At 41.2% G+C, this 19,764-nt stretch overlaps 1 protein-coding gene across 1 annotated transcript in view; it reads left to right on the top strand.

The window, feature by feature from the left end:
• The first annotated feature begins 10,498 nt into the window (after positions 1–10,498).
• Positions 10,499–19,764, top strand: part of LOC143296486 (hypoxia-inducible factor 1-alpha-like) — a 51,438-nt gene continuing 42,172 nt past the window's right edge. Inside the window, exon 1 of the mRNA XM_076608447.1 lies at positions 10,499–10,661. Coding sequence (XP_076464562.1) covers positions 10,645–10,661 — 17 coding nt within the window. The 5' untranslated portion in view covers positions 10,499–10,644. The remainder of the gene's footprint in view (positions 10,662–19,764) is intronic.

The raw sequence follows: 19,764 nt of genomic DNA, 5'->3' as shown, positions 1-19,764 counted from the left end.
GCATGTTGCAAACAATCTCTCTCTCTCTCTCTCTCTCTCTCTCTCTCTCTCTCTCTCTCTCTCTCTCTCTCTCTCTCTTGTTTAGTCATAGTAAGTCACGTGCGCTTGTGTCTTTGTGTGCGTGAATGCGTGCGTACGCATGTGCGTGTATATACGCGCGCGCGCATGAGTGCGTGCGTGTGAGTGTGTACAAGTAGATGGAGGGGAATCTTACTGGGGATATCTTTGTTTCAGGCAGACCTGCCGACGTGAAGACATAATACATCTTTAACACCCTCAGTCTAAATACCAAAGATACCGAAATCAGATCCACAATACGTTATTTTATCCCCGAAACCAGTGGCGTTGTCCTCAGTGGTATTCAGTGCAAGCAATAACCCTTTCTATTTATCCCCTTCCTTGTCTTTCCATTATCCTGGCTTTGTTGTTTATGCTTTCCCGGCCACTGGAGTCGGTGATTTCGCCTGAGGGTACAAATCATTTCAAGTTAATCTTTCATGCTGCTATCATTGCATTTGTTTCTTTTTTTCTCTCTCTCTCTTTTTTTTTTCTTTTTTAATTTTTTTTCGGGGGGGAGACATGTGGTTGGTAGTGAGGATGGGAGTTGAGGGTGGAATTACACAAAAGACGGGTGAGGGAAGATCCGTTGGAAATGAGGAGCAAAGGAAACAAAAAGTAGGTTTCATGGACACACACACACATACATACACTGACTCGCGCGCGCGCGCGCGCGCGCGCACACACACACACACACACACACACACACACTCCTCTCTCTCTCTCTCTCTCTCTCTGTGTTTCTTTAAAAGAGCTCTCTCTGTCTCTCTCTCTCTCTCTCTCTCTCTCTGATTTTTTTTAATGAAAATAATTATTTGACTTACAAGTGCAGTCCGTTGTACAGTATGGTTCAGAATTATGGTGGTTAAACAAAGCTGCTGGGAATTGTGAGTAAGTACATTTATTTGCATTAAAGATATTTCTGGGTGTAAACATGTGTACACCTAATAATCTGTTAAATGGTGAAACTGATAGATATCCGATATATATGAACTCTGCTGTTCATTGTATTCGTTATTGGTTTAAGTTATTACAGACGGAAGAGTTTCGTTTACCTCAGTCGTAAAGCATATAAAATGTTACAAGAATTAGATGTTAGGGGAAAGAAGAATTGGGTTTCTGATGTGAGTAACAGTTTGTTTGAATCTGGGTTTGGTGAAGTATAAAGCGTTGGACTTTCAATCTGAAGGTCCCGGGTTCGAATCTCGGTGGCGCCTGGTGGGTAAAGGGTGGAGATTTTTCCGATCTCCCAGTTCAGCATATGTGCAGACCTGCCAGTGCCTGAACCCCCTTCGTGTGTACACACACGCAGAAGATCAAATACGCACGTTAAAGATCCTGTAATCTATGTTAGAGCTCGGTGGGTTATGGAAACAAGAACAAACCCAGCATGCACACCCCCGAAAACGGAGTATGGCTGCCTACATGGCGGGGTAAATAAACAAAAATAAAACTAAAAAAAACGGTCATACACGTAAAATGTTAAATGTTACATGTTTGTCTGAGTGTGTATGTGTGCGTGCCTGAAATCTGATTGGATGCCACTGGAAAAGAATGATGAGCGCCCATTGGCAGCCGTCAGTCGGCTCTACCCAGGTTGGCAGGCTGTTGTGTAAATGATCCCGTGTTTGTAAAGCGCTTAGAGCTTGGTCTCCGACCGAGGATAGGCGCTACATAAGTATCTATACCAATTCCCCCCCTCCCCAACCCTCCCCCCACAAAAAAACAAACAAACAACAACACGTATAGATGTTGGCACTGTCAATGCATTTATTGCTCTCTTTCGTCAACGATTAATTTATTGCAGATGGCAAAAATGGCACGAACATATTCAGACCAGTGTTAGATTTAATACATAAAGAACATTTTGTAACACCTATAAAGTATTTTGTATACTAAAGACAAACATTTGAAATATTAAACGACTAGATTTCGATTTGGGATATCTGATCTAAATGTACATCATTACAGATACAGTCGTAGAATTTGATTACATTACCTTATTTTTTCCATTTTGCAAAGAATCCAAGGAAGACGAGTTGCATTTTGTCTAGTGTTGTTCAGCACTCAGTGATATCAGAAGTTTATTCCTTTTAAATATTACCGAAATCCCTGTGCCTTTAAGTTTGTTGGTATCATCCGTTAGAGACTGATAGGGATATTCGAATTTGTCAGTCTCTTGTACAATGCATTTAAATTCAGAGATAATGTATTGTCCTGATGATTTATTTCATTTGACATGACCATTGATATGTATGTATATATCCATGTGGTGTGTGTCCATCGAGATCGATGACGACCATCGTTGTCATCCAGCTGGGGGATGGGGAGAGGGTGGTGGGGGTGGGGGGGATGCTCATGAATCTATCTGTGAATGCGCAGATGGCTAAGTAGTCCAATATGCGCACGAAATGTTCGCTGACAGTTGGGGCAGACAAAGACAGGCATATCATTGTCAGGGAGCTTGTTTGCCCGTGGTTTTCTGGCCTGTCTCTTCTGAACAGCTGCAGCAGTCCTGTTGGCCTCACACAACTTGGCACATTTGTGCACAGCAGCGCGCCATTTGTCACGGTCCACTGCAGATTCCTCTCAGGAGTCAGGGTTGATATCAAACGCTTTCAGAGAGACTTTCAGAGTTCCCTTGTTGCAGCTCGCCATAGAAGAGCTTTTTCGGCAGCCGATGGTCTGGCATGCACGCCACGTGTCCAGCCCAGCGAAGCTGGGACTGCATCAGGATGGTGAAGATGCTGGGAAGGGTGGCTTTTGCAAGCACCTCCGTGTCTGGGGTCCTGTCTTGCCACTTGATGTTCAGTAGCTTCCTGAGGCATGTTGTGTGGAAGTGGTTCAGCTTCTTTGCGTGTCATTGGTACACTGTCCAAGTTTCGCAGGCGTACAGTAGTGTGGGGAGAACTACTGCTCTGTAGACCTTTAGCTTGGTCTCAAGACCAATGCCTCTTCTGTTCCAGACATTTGCATAGAGTCTATCAAAGGTTTCGCTTGCTCTTGCAATCCTGACGTTCACTTCATCGTCGATGGTCGCATTTGGTGACAGTGTGCTGCCAAGGTATGTGAACCGCTCCACCGCACTGAGTCTCTGACCGTTTCCCTGGGGCTGGCTGATGGAGAACTTTAGTTTTCCTCGTGCAGATGGTAAGGCCGAAGTTCCTGCTGGCAGTGGCAGACTTGTCGACGCTGAGTTGCATGTCAGCTTCAGATCCAGCGTTGAGGGCACAATCATCAGCAAACAAAAAGTCTCTGCCGAAGTTCCTGCTGGCAGTGGCAAACTTGTCGACGCTGAGTTGCATGTCAGCTTCAGATCCAGCGTTGAGGGCACAATCATCAGCAAACAAAAAGTCTCTGATGATGTCTGTCATGACCTTCGTTTTTGCTTGAAGCCTTCTGAGGTTAAACAGCTTGCCATCTGTTCGGTACTTTAGGCCGATTCCAACATCGCCGTCTCTGAAGGCATCAGTAAGCATTGCAGAGAACATGAGGCTGAACAGTGTTGGCGTCAGGACGCAGCCTTGCTTGACACCATTTGTGTCAGGAAAAGGAGCAGATGTTTCGCCATTGTCCTGGACTCGAGCCTGCATGCCTTCATGGAATTGGCTGACCAAGGAAATAAATTTCCGAGGGCATCCGTACTTGGCCATGATTTTCCACAGTCCCTCTCTACTCACGGTGTCGAAGGCCTTCGTGAGGTCGACATAGGTGGAGAACAGATCAGCATTTTGCTCCTGACATTTCTCTTGCAGCTGCCTTGCAGGCAAACACCATGTCAGTGGTTCCGCGCTCTTTCCGGAATCCACATTGGCTCTCAGGCAAATGACCTCGGTCAAGGTGTGCTGTGAGGCGGTTTAGTAGGATCCTGGCAAGTATCTTGCCTGCGATGGAGAGCAAGGAAATGCCCCGATGGTTATCACAGGCTTGCCGGTTCCCCTTTTGCTTGTACAAGTGAATGATAGAGGCATCTTTGAAATCCTCGGGGATCGTCTCTTCTTTCCACATGAGTGAGTACAGCTGATAGAGCTTCTCAGTCAGCACAGTGCCTCCATCCTTGTAGACCTCTGCTGGTATGGAGTCTGATCCAGGTGCTTTGCCACTGGATAGCAGACGGATTGCTTTCTGGGTCTCAAGAAGTGTTGGCGGATCGTCCAGTGCTTCGTTGATGGGGACTTGTGGGAGACGGTCATCATTTATGGAGGAAGGGCGATTTTAGACACTGTTGAAGTGCTCAGCCCAGCGTTTGAGAATTTTCTCCTTCTCGGTGATCAAGGTATTCCCATCTGCACTGACGAAGGGGGGATGACCCTGAGGATGTGGGGCCGTAGACTTCTTTTAAGGCATCATAGAACCTCTTCATATCGTGCCTGTCAGCATATCCCTGGATCTCATCAGCTTTGTCACTCAGCCACTTATCCTGCATCTGACATAACTTTTGCTGAACAGTCCTGCGGATGGCATTGTACGCATCCTTTTTTGATGTGGACTTTGGGTTGCTCAAGTAGGCTTGATGCAGACGGCGTTTCTCATCCAGAAGCTGCTTGATTTCATCACAGTTTTCATCAAACCAGTCTTTGTGCTTTCTGGTCATGGGTCCCAGGGTCTCTGAAGCTGTACTATAGATCAGCTCACGCAGGGTCCTCCAGTCAGACTCCACGTTCTGGTTGTCCAGAGAGGCGGATTCCAGACGATCTTCCAGCAGCTCCACAAAGATCTGTTTGATGGTGATGTTTTTCGGCTTAGCGATGTTGAGCCGTTTTGGAGCCTTCTGGCCTTGGGGGCGTCTCTTGGGTTGTATTCGAATATTCAGCTTCGAGACTACAAGGCGATGATCTGTCCAACACTCGGCACCACACATGGTCTTTGTCACACGTACATCTTGCCTATCCCTTTTCATGACGATGACGTAATCGATGAGATGCCAATGCTTTGAGCGAGGGTGCATCCATAACGTCCTGTTACGGGTAGGGAAGCAGAAAACTGTGTTGGTTATCAGCAGTTCGTGCTCTGCACAGGTCTGAAGCAAAAGCAATCCATTTGGGTTGCAGTGGCCCACGCCGTGCTTTCCAATCATTCCATCCCAGGAGATGTAGTCAGAGCCAACTCTAGCATTGAAGTCCCCAAGAATGATGAGTGTGTCTGCTTTCGGGATAGCAGCGATGACAGAGTGAAGGTCCTCGTAGAACTTCGCCTTCACTTCATCCGGGTTGGTCATGGTTGGGGCGTAGGCACTGACAATGGTGTGGTGCTTCTGGCCAGATGCCAGTGGGAGTTTCATGGTCATAAGCCTATCGTTGACTCCCTTTGGGATTCCAGCTAGCTTGCTGACAAGTGCTGTTTTTACTGCAAAACCAACGCCAGCCTCACGTCGCTCTTCGCTTCCTCGTCCACTCCAGAAGAAGGTGTAACTAGATCCCCGTTCATTGAGCTCGCCTTCGCCTGCAAGCCGAGTTTCACTCAAGGCTGCGATGTCGATGTTGTATCTGGCGATGATGCGTTTGTATACCCATGTACACCCCTTCATGAGGGCCTATGGCCTAATAATGAATAAATCATTCGCATTCGCATTCTCTCTCTCTCAGTCAGTCTTTCTCCTTCCTCTCTCTCTCTCTCTTTCTGTGACTCTTTCACTCACTACATCCACACACACACACACACACACACACACACACACACAAATACACACACACTCACTCACCCCTACCGAATTTCGCTGTCAACAAGGGTGACCCAAAGCCGGAACGCCTTGGGCATTTACAGTGACGCACGGGAAGAGCTGGTACCTCCGTAACAGTAATTCGATCCACTGACGGCTCGAATATTCACCCGGCCCTAGACGTGATTGCCCCCAAAGATCCCAGAGAAATAAATTCCACGTAAAATGAGCAAATGATAGTTTTCTAGCTCGGCCAGGAAGCGGCAGCTGTGAAACAGTTAGGGGGGAATGACCTTTCAAGAAAGCCACAGGGCAACTTTACCTTTTAGTTGTTTACGTGCACAGCAGTGTACAAGAAATGTCAATCATTGGGGAGCTGAATAATGAACGAAAATTGATTACCTTGCCATTCACACAATGATATTTACAATCACAGCAGGGGAGGGTGGCAGAGAAGTAAGGAGAAGAGGGAGAAATGGTGTATGGAGGGGTGGGAATTGCTAGGAACAGAGACACTTTGGAGAGAGAGAGACAGACAGACAGAGACAGAGAAGTCGGGTAACCAGAAGTGTTATCATCTGCATATTCATTATCCTGTTAATGTTGTTGTTGTTGTTGTTGTTGTTGTTAAATTCTTTATCTATTGTAAGTACACAGGTCATGTAGTGGATCCAGTCTCCATTTTGGTTCTGATGATAAAGCAAATGCCTCCTACATCAAAAACTGACCACAACACAGTTAGCGCGAGAAAACTGGGGAATGGTTGGAGGACGGGGGCGGCGGGGGAGTGAAGGGTAAGATTAATATTATGTAAGTAGGCAGAAGTCGGCAAAGCCGAGGAGCCTACCGTGCACCACCTCGCCAACAGGGTCTTTTCTGAATATCCAGAATTGATTGACATGGATACTTATATAGCGCCTATCCTCGGTCGGAGACCAAACTCTACTGAAGCGCTTTACAAACACGGAGTCATTTACACAACAGGCTGCCTACCTGGGTAGAGCCGACTGATGGCTGCCATTGGGCGCTCATCATTCGTTTCCTGTGGCATTCAATCAGATTTCAGGTACGCACACATACACACTCAGACAAACATGTAACATTTTACGTGTATGACCGTTTTGCTTATTTACCCCACCATGTAGGCAGCCATACCCCGTTTTCAGGGGTGTGCATGCTGGGTATGTCACGTTCTTGTTTCCCGGCATAACCCACCGAACTCTGACATGGATTACAGGATCTTTAACGTGCGTATTTGATCTTCTGCGTGCGTATACATACGAAGGGGGTTCAGGTACGAGCAGGTCTACACATATGTTGACCTGGGAGATCGGAAAAAATCTCCACCCTTTACCCATCAGGCGCCACCGAGATTCGAACCCGGGACCCTCAGATTGAAAGTCCCGGGCAACGCTTTAACCATTCGGCTATTGCGAATTGAAATATCTTCTTCCATTCTTTAGCAATTAAGGCACGTAATGGTCTACTATTAAATTTTCGACGAAATCACGGCGTAAAATTGTCTGGTAGGACGACAATTCTGTCCTGAAGTGCTGCTGCGATCGTTCTTGTAAGTGTCAAACTTACTCCATGCTTTTGTAGCAGCTCCATGAAGCGTGCAAACTTAACTTTATTGTAAGCTTCTTTCAGGTCAATTGCTACTCTCTAGTTTCTTCTTTCTTTTGAAGTCCTTCGACGGTATACCTCATATGCGAAAGTAGCCGCATTTTCCAGTGTACACTTTCCTGTTCTGCACCCACCTTGATTTGGAGGGAGAATGTGTCTCTGTTCCAGATCCCTCGCATGTTTATTGGCTATCATACGTTCCATGAGCTTTCCAGCAATATCTCGCATGGCTAGGATTCGGTAGCTGCTTACCTGACGTTGGTCCTTCCCTGGTTTTGGTATGCAATGGGATTTTGTGTCCAGTCCTCCGGCACATGCCCATTGTGGAAACTGTTTTGACATCGATTGAAAAGTTTGCTTCTGTCTTCTTCCGGTAACTCCTTGACATCCAAGTAGCGAACTTTGGGCCAGGGGCAGTATCGTTCTTGCATTTTGCTATTGCTTCACTGATTCAGATCATCTATTGTGATGTCATCATCAGGTCCAATCTGCACAAACTTTTGGTATTCTTCTTCCAAATGTTTTTTTTTCTTTTCATCTAAGGTTGTTTTTTTTTTAATCACTCTGTTGCATGAATAGTTTGAACAGAGCAGATCCTTGTTATTCACATGATTTGTCTTTAGCTTTGTTCCATCAGTATCTAACACATCTGGGGTTGTTGTTGTTCCGGTTTTCCCTTCATTGCGACGACAGAAATGCAGCTGAGAAATCTGTCATGTTGTGACATTGCTGAGTGCCTCGCAAAGCTGTTTCCAGTTATAGTTTTTAGCTTCCTGTGCTATGATTTCAAACTGCTTTGTTGTTTTTTTCCTTCATTTTTGTCTCAGTTTCAGTTTCTCAATCTTTGTCAGGAGAAAGCTTAGTTCTTTCCTTTTGCTAAAGTTTGACAGCGGTATGCTTTTATATCCAGGGTCTTTAGGTGGCAGTGTCGCAGTGTAGTTTCAGTTTATCAAGGAGGCGTCGCTACGTTCGGACAAATCCATATACACGCTACACAGTCTGCTAGGGAGATCCCTGACAGCAGAATAACCCAACGCGCTCATCAGGCCTTGAGCGCACTTCTGTACCTATCAGAGTGGATTTCTTTTTACATTATTTTGCCAGAAGACAACACTCTCGTTGCCATGGGTTCTTTTTCAGTGCGCCAAGTGCGTCAATGCTGTTCACGGGACCTCGATTTATCGTCACGATCTTATCAGCCCGAAAGACTATAGACGGTCAGTTTGATTTTCCAGTCAAACTTGGGAGAAAGGGCGAGAGCAGGACTCGAACCCACGTACCTCACGGGCTCTCTGTATTGGCAGCTGAGCGTCTTAACCATTCTGCCACCTCAAGTTCCTCCTCAGGTCAGCATTCCACCATGACTGATGTGGGCTGGACAGTTTGCTTCCGGTTTAGCACCGTTCTTTTGTTTCTTATGCTTCTCAATTTTTCGAAAACTTTTGGTTGCCTATTTATTTTCACACCGGCTAAAATGGATTATCCGGTTTCATACAGGGCTTATCTGATGGTTTCTATGGGACTGAAAACCAGAGGGAGGTGATCACTGCCTTGATATGGAAGCGTATCATTCCTGCTCTGAATTTTATTTTAATTTATTCAATACAGGCCATGGCCCCTCATGAAGGGGTGGTGTAAACAAACATTACAGAAACTGAGAGAGAGAGAGAGAGAGAGAGAGAGAGAGAGAGAGAGAGAACACAACAACTTGATTAATCCCACAATAAAAGTAAATAACATGTATTTCAAGAAACGCCATGAAACACTTTTCGAATAGGAAACACTTCTGGCGGCCTCTGTCACACGGCATAGATTCTTGAATGGCAGTTCCCCAGTCTGCTAGTCCCCGGCCGCCACCCGGCACTGCCACTGTTATCAGTGACAACTTAGTAGCACCGGCTGTCGGATTCAAGTTCGGTCACTGCATTCTTTCATGCATTAAACGAGATAAATTATATTCTAATTAAATACGCCCGGACATGAAATTAACAAACTAATTCCAACATAAGAAAACCTACTCCAAATTAAAAGAATTCCTTACTAGGAAATCAGTTCAGTACAGTCCGCAACATCCGTCAGTCCACTTTTATCATAGCCCATTGACTCAGTGTAAACTGACTCCTGAAAACTCTTCAACATGACACACACTGACCATTTCTAAATCATGAAATACCGTCGTAAGTTTTTTACTGGCACACAAAATCAATAAGTATAACATGATGACACTGGACGTGCATGGTGTCCTCAGGATCAAGAATTTACGCCGGGCTGGCCGAAAAAGTGTCTTGTGGCGCGCGCGCACGAGGTGTGTGTGCCGGTGTGTGTGTATGCGCGATCGACTGGCGAGCGTCCGTCAGAGAGAGAGAGAGAGAGAGAGAGAGAGAAAGAAAGAGATAGTACTTGTATGCCGGTTTGTGGCCAGTGTATGTTCTACTGATTACCAGGCTGTGTCCGCAGTCTGTCTGTGTTCACGCGCACGTGCTGATATTTGGCCACTGGCATCATTGGCTTCGTCATCCATGGCGCGGCATCAACCGCATCAGTCAATGGTTGCACTAATCACGACGGACTGAATTGGATCAGGGAAACGGGTGCCTGGGAAATGAAGCATGGGCCTGACAAGTAATTACAGAATACAACATGGCACACGTGCTCGATGGACTGGTTGCCACGGACACTGACGCAGGGAAAGGCTGTTGAGTTGGAGTCAATATTTTGTTCACTCCATCGATGTGACCAACAGAATTCCATATTTTCCCTCGACCTTTTCTCGACCTTTAAATACAGCCCCGATTCCAAAGCTTGTGACCACTGAGCTGATTGAGCTGTGACCCATGGGCCCAAGGGATGAGTAGCTGACATTGCCCAGATAGCGGTCGAAACCAACCAGAGACAGACAGATCGACACCGCATGTCATGCACGCAACTTGTTGGATTTCATGAAGCAGTACGTTTGTCTGTTGCAGCTGGTGAAAAACCCCACATACCATAAGTCCTCATAATTAAACAAAATATTGCTATTTGTAACTTTAATTTTTAAAAATCACGTTCACAGATTTGAGCAAGTTTCTCACGGAGTTCGCGGACTTTCTGCAACACGGCGTCTGATTGGACACCGGAAACGACACACATACAGCGCAGTTGACGTCACTGGCCGCAGCGCATGAAAGCTTGCGTTTTTACCAACATCGCTGAACAGAACAGGCTTCTACGTTTCTCAGCATCACTTGTCCTACTTTTCGTTCAAACATTCTCGAGGAGTAATACAATTTCCCTCAAGCCCACAAACCCAGCTGTCACCCATGAAGGACAAAAGAAGGTAAGCAAGATTGTTCAGAGTATGGAAATAGAATCAGATAATTTCGCGCATGAAAATGTGTAGCATCGTGTTTTTTCGAGCGATCAGCTGACGCGATTGCACACTTTACAAAAAAAAAAAAAAAAAAAAAGAGAAAAAGTTAGGCCAAAGAACACTACCAGTTTGTGAGGCGAAATAAATCGAACAGAACTGTGAAAAGAATAAAATAGATGACAAAATAGGCTACGTTCTTCACTTGTCGGTTTCAGCTTCTGCCACTTGCCGTTAAGGGCTCGTCTTCACGTTTTGATGGAGGCAGCCCAACTAAGAAGCATGCTGGTTAGAAGAAATAGTAGTGTGCTCACGGGGTACCATGTGTATTACCTATGTCTCGTTTTCGAAAGCAAACCCTTTGATTTTCATTACCAAATCGATACAAGCATAAAAGTGATGTGTGCTATTATCAGTAATATAAAAAAAAAAAAATGAACAATGAATGAATGATATCATTTAAATTTTAAGATGCATTTAGAACAGGTGGACTGCACTGATGCACATCTCTCTCTCTCAGTATAGAATGAGACTTTCTTTGTGTTTGTTTGTTTGCTTACACTGTGTGACACTGTCATCAATGGCTCAGAGAGTCAGCTGGTAAAAGGAGGCAAGGTGTGGAGTGGGATGGGGGGGGGGGGGGGGGGAAGTAGAGGAGATTGATTAAAAAAAAATTATAGGATACACATTTTTTGCTGTCTTTAATGCCCTGTCAAACCCTCACTCATAGACCACATCACATACATCGCATTGTTTGCTTTGTTTTGAAGAATGCATGATTCATAAATTTAACTATTCAAAAAAAGAATTCATTGGGACAATATATTATGGAACAAACTGCCCTTCTCAGTCCAGTTCTTAAAGCTTTATTCAACAAAAAGTGCTGAATAGGAAGTGTTCATTATTATTATTATTGTTATTATTATTATTATTATTATTATATTGTTATTGTTGTTCTTGTATTTGAATAATCTGCTTACTGAACACTGGTCTGTGCGTGTGTGGGTTTGCATTAGTGCTTGTGTGTTTGAGTGTGCACAGGTTTGTTTGTGTATAGTATGTCAAAGTTCAGTGTATATTTTTTTTAAAAATGCATATAACTTCTGTTGTAAATCACTAAATGTCACACACTTGATGTCTGGGAGGTGTAAGATTCTGTCTACATTTGGTTAATGGTAATAATGATAATGATTTTTATTATGCACATGTGGTGAAAACTTAAACTAACAGAAAATGTTGACTAGAGTCAACAGACACCCACATTTTAAATGCAAAAAATAAACAGTATACACACATGTGCACACAAGCATGCACATTCACATTTGCACACATTTTTACACAAGCAGGGTAAAAATTTAAAGTAATAACAATAAATGAAGGAAACAGCATTAAAATACTGAATGGGAGACTGCAGATGAAATGAGACAGGAAGCGAGTAATTCAGCAAATGAGTTAGAACCACAAGATTGAGATTAATGAAAAGAATGTAATTTGTAGAGAAGAGGAGTTTGTTAGACTGAGGGGAAGTCTGCTCCAAACAGATGAGCTGTATAAAAAGAAAGAGTGGTACAATAATAATTGTTCTGAAGGGTTGATTTTTTTTTTCTTCTAAAATCTATTGATCAGCTAGAGAATGTATACATGTATTGTCAGAGGGTGAACTGAGGGAGGAGATAAAACAGAATCTGAGGGCTGTGGCAAGCAAAGAATAAAACTATTAAAAGCATACGAAAGAAGCAGCTAGTGGATAGAGTAACTTACAAGAAGAGAAGAGACATGGACATGGACTTTTGAAAGAGAAAAACAACACAAATTAAATGAAATTTAAACTAATTTGACTAGAGTGATTGTGGACTGATTTAAACAATGATTTCTTTGAACAATATTTTGTTTTCATGCAAAATGATTATCTTTTTACTTCAGTCTAGTGTACCATAAGCTGTGCCCCAGTAGCTTATTTGGCACCATCCATGTCTTGAGAACAGAAATTCCTGATTTGTACAAGTTAAACTGGTAAATGTAGACAAAGTTAGAAGTCAACTGTGCTGAAGAAAGTTCCCGAAATAAACAGTGTTTTTCATCAGAAAAGCTCAGAAAAAAAGAGTGTAGAATGGACAGTAGATCACATTACACTACACTGTCTTGCTTCACAGACTGATAACTAACAAGGAAGTGGTGCATTTACTTCAAAGTATAAACCCATCCGGAATCATTTGTTGAATTTTTTAACCTAAACCTGGCTCCTGCCTTGAGTGTGCTTCAGACTGTGAGAATACTGGGAACACAATTTATGTGTCATCCACTTCCTGGATGCATAAAGGTGGTGGGGGAAAATAGAAGTAAGAACAATGAAATTTATATTAAAAAAAAAAAAGACCAAAAAAAAAAGACAGAAACTGGAGCCATTGGTATAAACTATAAAAGAGGACAAAGACTGAAGAGGATAGAATCTAGAAACTTGAGTACAGAACTTGGGGAACACCACATGTCAGAGTGGTAAGGGTGGTTGTTTGCTCTTGTCAGAGACTAATTAGGAGGTGGTGGGATAGGAATGCAGCTATGACTATGAGTATGACAGGGCAAGGCTGGAAATTCCAAAAAGGTACAGCAACAAACCTGACTGTTGTTCATGGTCATTTGGCCTTGAGCTGACAAAATACTTTTAAGTGGTTGAATACTGTGATTGTTTTACTGTTCAAGCAGGTCTATACATGCATGTATCAAAATTAGAATAACACTTTTAAAGTTTTATTATGATTAATTTCAAGGTGCAGATATTTCTGTCTTCTATTAATGAATTAATAACTATGTGCATGGATAATTTAGTTTCCTTGGCTGGAAGTGGAAGCTGGGTTGGGTTGGGTAGATGGTCCTCCCATTTATTTTTACTCTTTCACAGTAGTTATGTCACTGTGTATTTCACAGGTATGATACATCTACTCTGCAGGGAAGATGAGCATTCAAAATAACTGTGACAACTGAAGTGTTCAGAATGTGTCATTGTGTGCATTAGAAAATGTTTGAAAAAAAAAAAGAAGAGAAAACATTGAAATTTGTAAACTTGTGTAAGTCAAATTTTTCAGTTTTTTTTTAATATTTCAAGTAATTTTTTTAAAATGTTATCCAAATGGAAGGCTTTTTTGTTTGTTTTGTTTTTGCATACTCTATTTTTTTTAAATGTGAGCAGTTGATAACCTGTGTAAGAATATTTTTTTTCAAATAATCTGACAAACATTACCTATCCTGCATTCATGGCAAAATAGACCCTTTTATGTTTGACGTCATGCACTTGACCAAATTTACTCCCTTGACTGAGTGAGTGGGAGAGAGATCGTGCCATCTTGTTCTACGTTTTATGCTATTGACATGGTCATACTCATAGGCAAAAACAATTGAGGAACACTCCTGAATTCAGGATTGGAAATCTCAATGGAAAATCCCTTCAGGATTGGCAAAACAATTTATTACTGAGTTCGGGAATTGTGTATTTGATCTCAGTAATCATATATTATATAAATCCCAACTATTTGCTTTAAGTCCATGCAGGCAGTGGTTGTGTAACGCAAGTTTTTTTGTAATCTGTTATACGTTTATCTGATATCAGTGCAACATGGACTGGATCATAGATTAGACAGTGAAAATCACTAACAAAACTACTCAAAGTCAAACTTAAAAGTAATTTCTAATTTTATATTTTGAATTTTGATTTTTTTCTCAAGTGTCAGAGGTGATATTGCTTGGCAGGAAAAAGTATTCCAGCAAGATTAAAAAAAGTTTGAATTAAAGCAGCAGATTTGTGTAACTGAGATCAGTTAAAAATTTGCATCTTAAAAATTCTCTAAAGCCAAGGTTTAAAAGTGTTTCAAAGCAGAAAGTAGATGTTTTGAAAAAAAGAAAGGAAGTATGTTAAGTGCATTTTACCCACAGATTTTATGCTTAGACATGAAGGAAATGCCTCAGAGTGTAGACTGTCCATAACAGAAATTTCAGCTAAGAACTGATGAAGACGGATTTTAGTCACAGAATACTGTGTGATGCAGAATTAGTAGACAAGGAATCCATGAGTGAAGTGATGGCCTAGAGGTAACACGTCTGCCTAGGACAAGGAGTAGGAAGCGAGAGAATCTGAGCACACTGGTTCGAAACACGGCTCAGTCGCCAATATTTTCTCCCCCTCCACTAGACCTTGAGTGGTGGCCTGGATGCTAGTCATTCGGATCAGATGATAAACCAAGGTCTCGTGTGCAGCATGCACTTAGCACACGTAAAAGAACCCACGGCAACAAAAGGGTTGTTCCTGGCAAAATTCTGTAGAAAATCCACTTCGATTGGAAAAACAAACAAAACTGCATGCAGGAGAAAAAAAAGAAAAAAAAGAGAAGAAAAAAAAAGAAAAAAGGGTGGCGCTCTCAGTGTAGCGACGCAATCTCCCTGGGGAGAGCAGCCCGAATTTCACATCTGTTGTGACAAAAAAGAGAAATTTATAGAAATACAAATTATACAAATGATATTGTAATTCATGTAGCTTAAAAAATCAGCAATCCTAGTGCCACTGCATGAGCAAAAATCTTAACTATGATGTGATATTTATAACCAAGCACTTTGAGTATAAATGCTTAATAATTATAATTTTTAAACTAAAAGACATGACAGAAATCGTTTTCAGGATTGGGGGTATCGGAGGAGGGGGCTTATTCACTTCCATCCATTGACCATGGTTTGGCTGTCAGAAGCTAACATTGTATTGTAACAACAATGTTCTGGTAAACTTATGAAAACTTTTAAGTTTGACTTTGAGTAGTTTTGTTAGTGATTTTCACTGTCTAATCTATGATCCAGTCCTTGTTGCACTGATATCAGATTTTCACCAAATCTTCAATTTGTTTGATGAAGAATATTTAATTTTTGTGTGTGTGTGTGTTTGTGTGTGTGTGTGTGTGTGTGTGTGTGTGTGTGTGTGTGTGTGTGTTTTGCAGGTATTCAGCCCAATTATACATTTAATGGACAAACTATAAAAACAAAATTAAAAAAAGAGAGTTCTAGAGCAGTGACAAGTCAAGAATGAAAAAAACAAAACAAAGCAAAGGAAAACAACAACAACTAAAAACTTAGTTGTTTCAATATAATTATAATATGAATGTAAATTTATATAATTAATTATTTTTGACAAATTTATTTTTTGCTGAAAACCCCCCAAAAAACTTGCTTAATTCTTACATCATGAAACAGTGTCACTATCAGTGTCAAAAGCAGACAAAGCTGAAACTTGTTGTTTACTGTGTTGCCTGTCTTGAGACCTGTCTTATGCTGCACTCCAAATCTTGCACATAAGAAATGAAATCAAATTACCTGGGATGAATTTGATTCTGTCAGCTTTGATTATGGTTTGAAGAATCTCACCTGACTGAAAAAGAAAATGAATCATAAATCAATAATTTAAAGCAATTTTTGTGTGTGCATCATATAGTTATTAATATATATTAATTATTATGCCCCAGACCTGAAGAAAAATCATCTTGAAGAAGATTGATGTAATGGAAGTTATTCTGATTGCACTTCATTTCTGGATGGAAAAAATAATGAAATTGAAAAAGAAAGTTTTTATTACTGTCTTTCATTTTTTTTTTTTTTTTTAAGTATAGTGGCTGTTCTTGTTTCCATTTCAGGCCAGTTCAGTGACAAATAAGATTTACTATTTAGCTACTAAGCTAGTCATATTCTTATGGTATAATAGTGTGTGTGTGTGTGTGTGTGTTTATGCTATTTTACTCTGAGATCACAGATTCAGAGATTGACATAAGTTTACAGTTGGGCCAACAGCAAAGTGAGAGCTGCATTATCAATGGTTTCTCCATTGCAATGGGAAATCATTACAGCTTAAGTACTCTTTTTGTGGACTATCAGTATCACTATATCAGTATCATCTATGACACTCAAACCAGGAGGAAATATTGCACTGGCTCTTACTTAGCGTTGCAGTCTTGGGGACTAGTTGGCCTTTGGGAACCATCCCAAAGCCGACTGTCCTAAAAACCTCATGGCCGAGAGAGTGGGGATGTAACTTGGGCATGACACTCTCCACTGTTATCAAATTCTAATCTATGGGTAACCCAGATCGTCCAGACAGCAGTTTCCTCCTCTGCTGTTCTGATGGTCATAATCAGACATGACTGACTATCATACATCATGAGATGGGTAAAGGTGAAAATTTCTAGAAAACTTATGTCACATTGTCAGTCCTAACATTAAATATGTAAATTTTACACCTGCAGTAACAAACATGTTACATGTACGTGAGTGCCACACACATCATCAGATAAACAGATGCACACATGCCACATGCACAATCCCATACTCCCACCTCATCACCACCCTCCCATCCCACATGCACACACACAGTGTGTTCATACAGTTCATACGCATAGTTGCTTACCCTGTAATCTAAGAATGGACAGACATCATTTAAACTTACATGAAAAGACATAAGATTTGAATAAAGAAAAGAAAGCATATAATTTGTGCATTGAAGTAAGAATTTTGTGAGACTTGATCATTGAAGAAGAACTTTACAAGAAGTATGCAAACAAAAACAGATGATAACATCGATATGCACAACTTTATACACATTCTTGTTAACTCTCTCTCTCTCTCTCCTCTCACACACACACACACACACACACACACACACACACACACACACACACACACACACACACACACACATTCTGGACATTGCAGAACGATAACAGCTTGGCTCATTCCTTTTTTGTAGCAGAGAGTGTACTGCATGAAAAGCAGAGATGACTGAGCAGAGGGATTATTTTACTCTGAGACACACCCTCACCACAGACAATGAGACCCTGAGAGTGTCACATATATAATAAACGTCTTCCTTATTTGCCTTGCATTGTTGTAATCTTAATTTGAAATCCCCCACCCTCCTTCCCCGCTATCCACATCCTCCCTAAGGATCTCCATGCTTCTGTCTTCCACTCCCACTACCCTCCCACCCAGCCTTGGTGTAGTTGGGTGAAGCACCTTCTTCAAGGTAACTATTTTTGTTGATGATGAGGCAGGCTTGAACAACTTTTCATTAATATATTACATACATGGTATACACAAAACACTTTTCTACAAATGGCATAATGAAAGTTGAAACAGGTGTGTGTGTGTGTGTGTGTGTGTGTGTGTACAGGGTTGTGCATGCATGCGTGTGAGTAATGTACTGTGAAAGTACTTTCCTGCCTTATTTATCGGTCTTTGTTAAACACCTTAGAAGTTTCCAAGTGTTGTAATAATTCTTCTAAAGACCAAGTAACATTAAATACCTAAGGGTCAATTTGTGCAAGAGGTTTAAATGCATTCATGAGTGATTTGGATTTGGGTAGGGAACCTGCCACATGTGCATTTTATGCTGCTTTGTTGTACACCAGTGGGCAAGGGATCTCTTATCTTAGCAGTGTATGTGTGGGTGTTGTTTTTTTATTGAAAATATTAGATTTTTATTATCTGTACTGTATAACAATCCCTTGGATTCTGAAAGTGAAGCACACTGAAGTGTGGATATGTAATATGTGTGTAACATACATGTGAGACAGAGTGGTTGTGTAGTGTTTATGTGGTGGCTTGTGAATATGTGTGTGTGTGTGTGTGTGTGTGTGTGAAACTATTTAAATGAATGTCTCTCTCCCCACCCCCCACTCCCCCACTCACCCCCTCTCTTGCTTTGTTTATGGTGTTGATTAAACAAGAGCTTGAAACCTACACACAAAAAATATCAAATGAATAAACATATCTTAACAGGTAAGTGCTCAAACCAACAAATCAATAAATTATAAACAAACAGTATAGTTCATGTATGTGATTAAAAAACAAACAAATGTGAAATGATTAATAAATCAATAAGTCTCACAGAAATACACTTGTGTACATGTACACACCACTCCATTTGCAGGGCATTGGTACACACATGTAATGATGTATGCACACATGCACACACACACGCACACGCCTGAGTCAAAGTATTATATATACAGATGGCTCATTAACTAAAAATAAAGCAACTCAGCTTAAATAATACCAGACTTAAAGATAGAGAAATCATTCCACCTTGGATCTAATAAATAAGTTTTTGCTGCTGAACTGTTTGAAATTCTGATGGCCCTGGAATTGCCCAGTAAGCTTTTCAGTTTTCGGTGTTCCCAGGTATTACTGCAGATTCTTTTTTTGTGTGTGTTGATTCAAAAATAGTACTCATGGCGCTTGAATTATTGAAATTGCAAAAAATATTGATATTATGATATAAATAAAATAAGCCACTTTATTCACTTTCTTTTAATCAGAAATACTGAGATGACTTGCTGCTGGATACCTTCTCATTGTTCTTTTAATCACAATAAGTTTGACATATCTGCAAAAAGGGGAGCATAGAAATTAGAACACATCAGATGTGAATGACATACAACTTCTCTAAAAATGTTATACTCTTGTTGACGACTTGGGATATGTTCAATTATAGCCTTAAGAATATGAAAATCATCACGCAAAGTTTGACATTCACATTATAAACATTCAGTTCAACATCACAAAAGAAATAAAGACCTTCATGTAATGATGTATAGATGGAAAATTGATGCTTTCAGAAATAAAGAAAGAGTATTGTATGCCTGATGCGCACAGAAAGTTACAATATATTATTTCTTGTGTTAAGATGGAAAAACAGGTGATTCCTATATTTTCCAACAACTCTTACAAAAATACCAACTCTCCATCCTTAACATGAATTATTTGTTTAAATAAATCCATATGTCCAGTATTTAATTATCTGTAGATATTGTCACATTTCACTTTTCGTTTTATCTACTTTAATTGGTTATTTGATTGATTGTTTGCTTTGGTTCCCCCCCACCCCCCCCAATTTCATTGTCGGTTCTAAATTTCAATTTCTCATGATCAGGTTATTAAATATCTGTAGTAATTAGTATTCCTGAGCATATTCTCATACACATTGTGTGTGTATAGCATGCACACTTTAATTTGGGAGGGAGGTCTAGAATTACATATATATATTGAA

This window comes from Babylonia areolata, chromosome 21 (genome assembly GCF_041734735.1).
Source record: "Babylonia areolata isolate BAREFJ2019XMU chromosome 21, ASM4173473v1, whole genome shotgun sequence".
Taxonomy (NCBI): Eukaryota; Metazoa; Mollusca; class Gastropoda; order Neogastropoda; family Buccinidae; genus Babylonia; species Babylonia areolata.
This window is presented reverse-complemented; position numbering and strand designations above follow the sequence as displayed.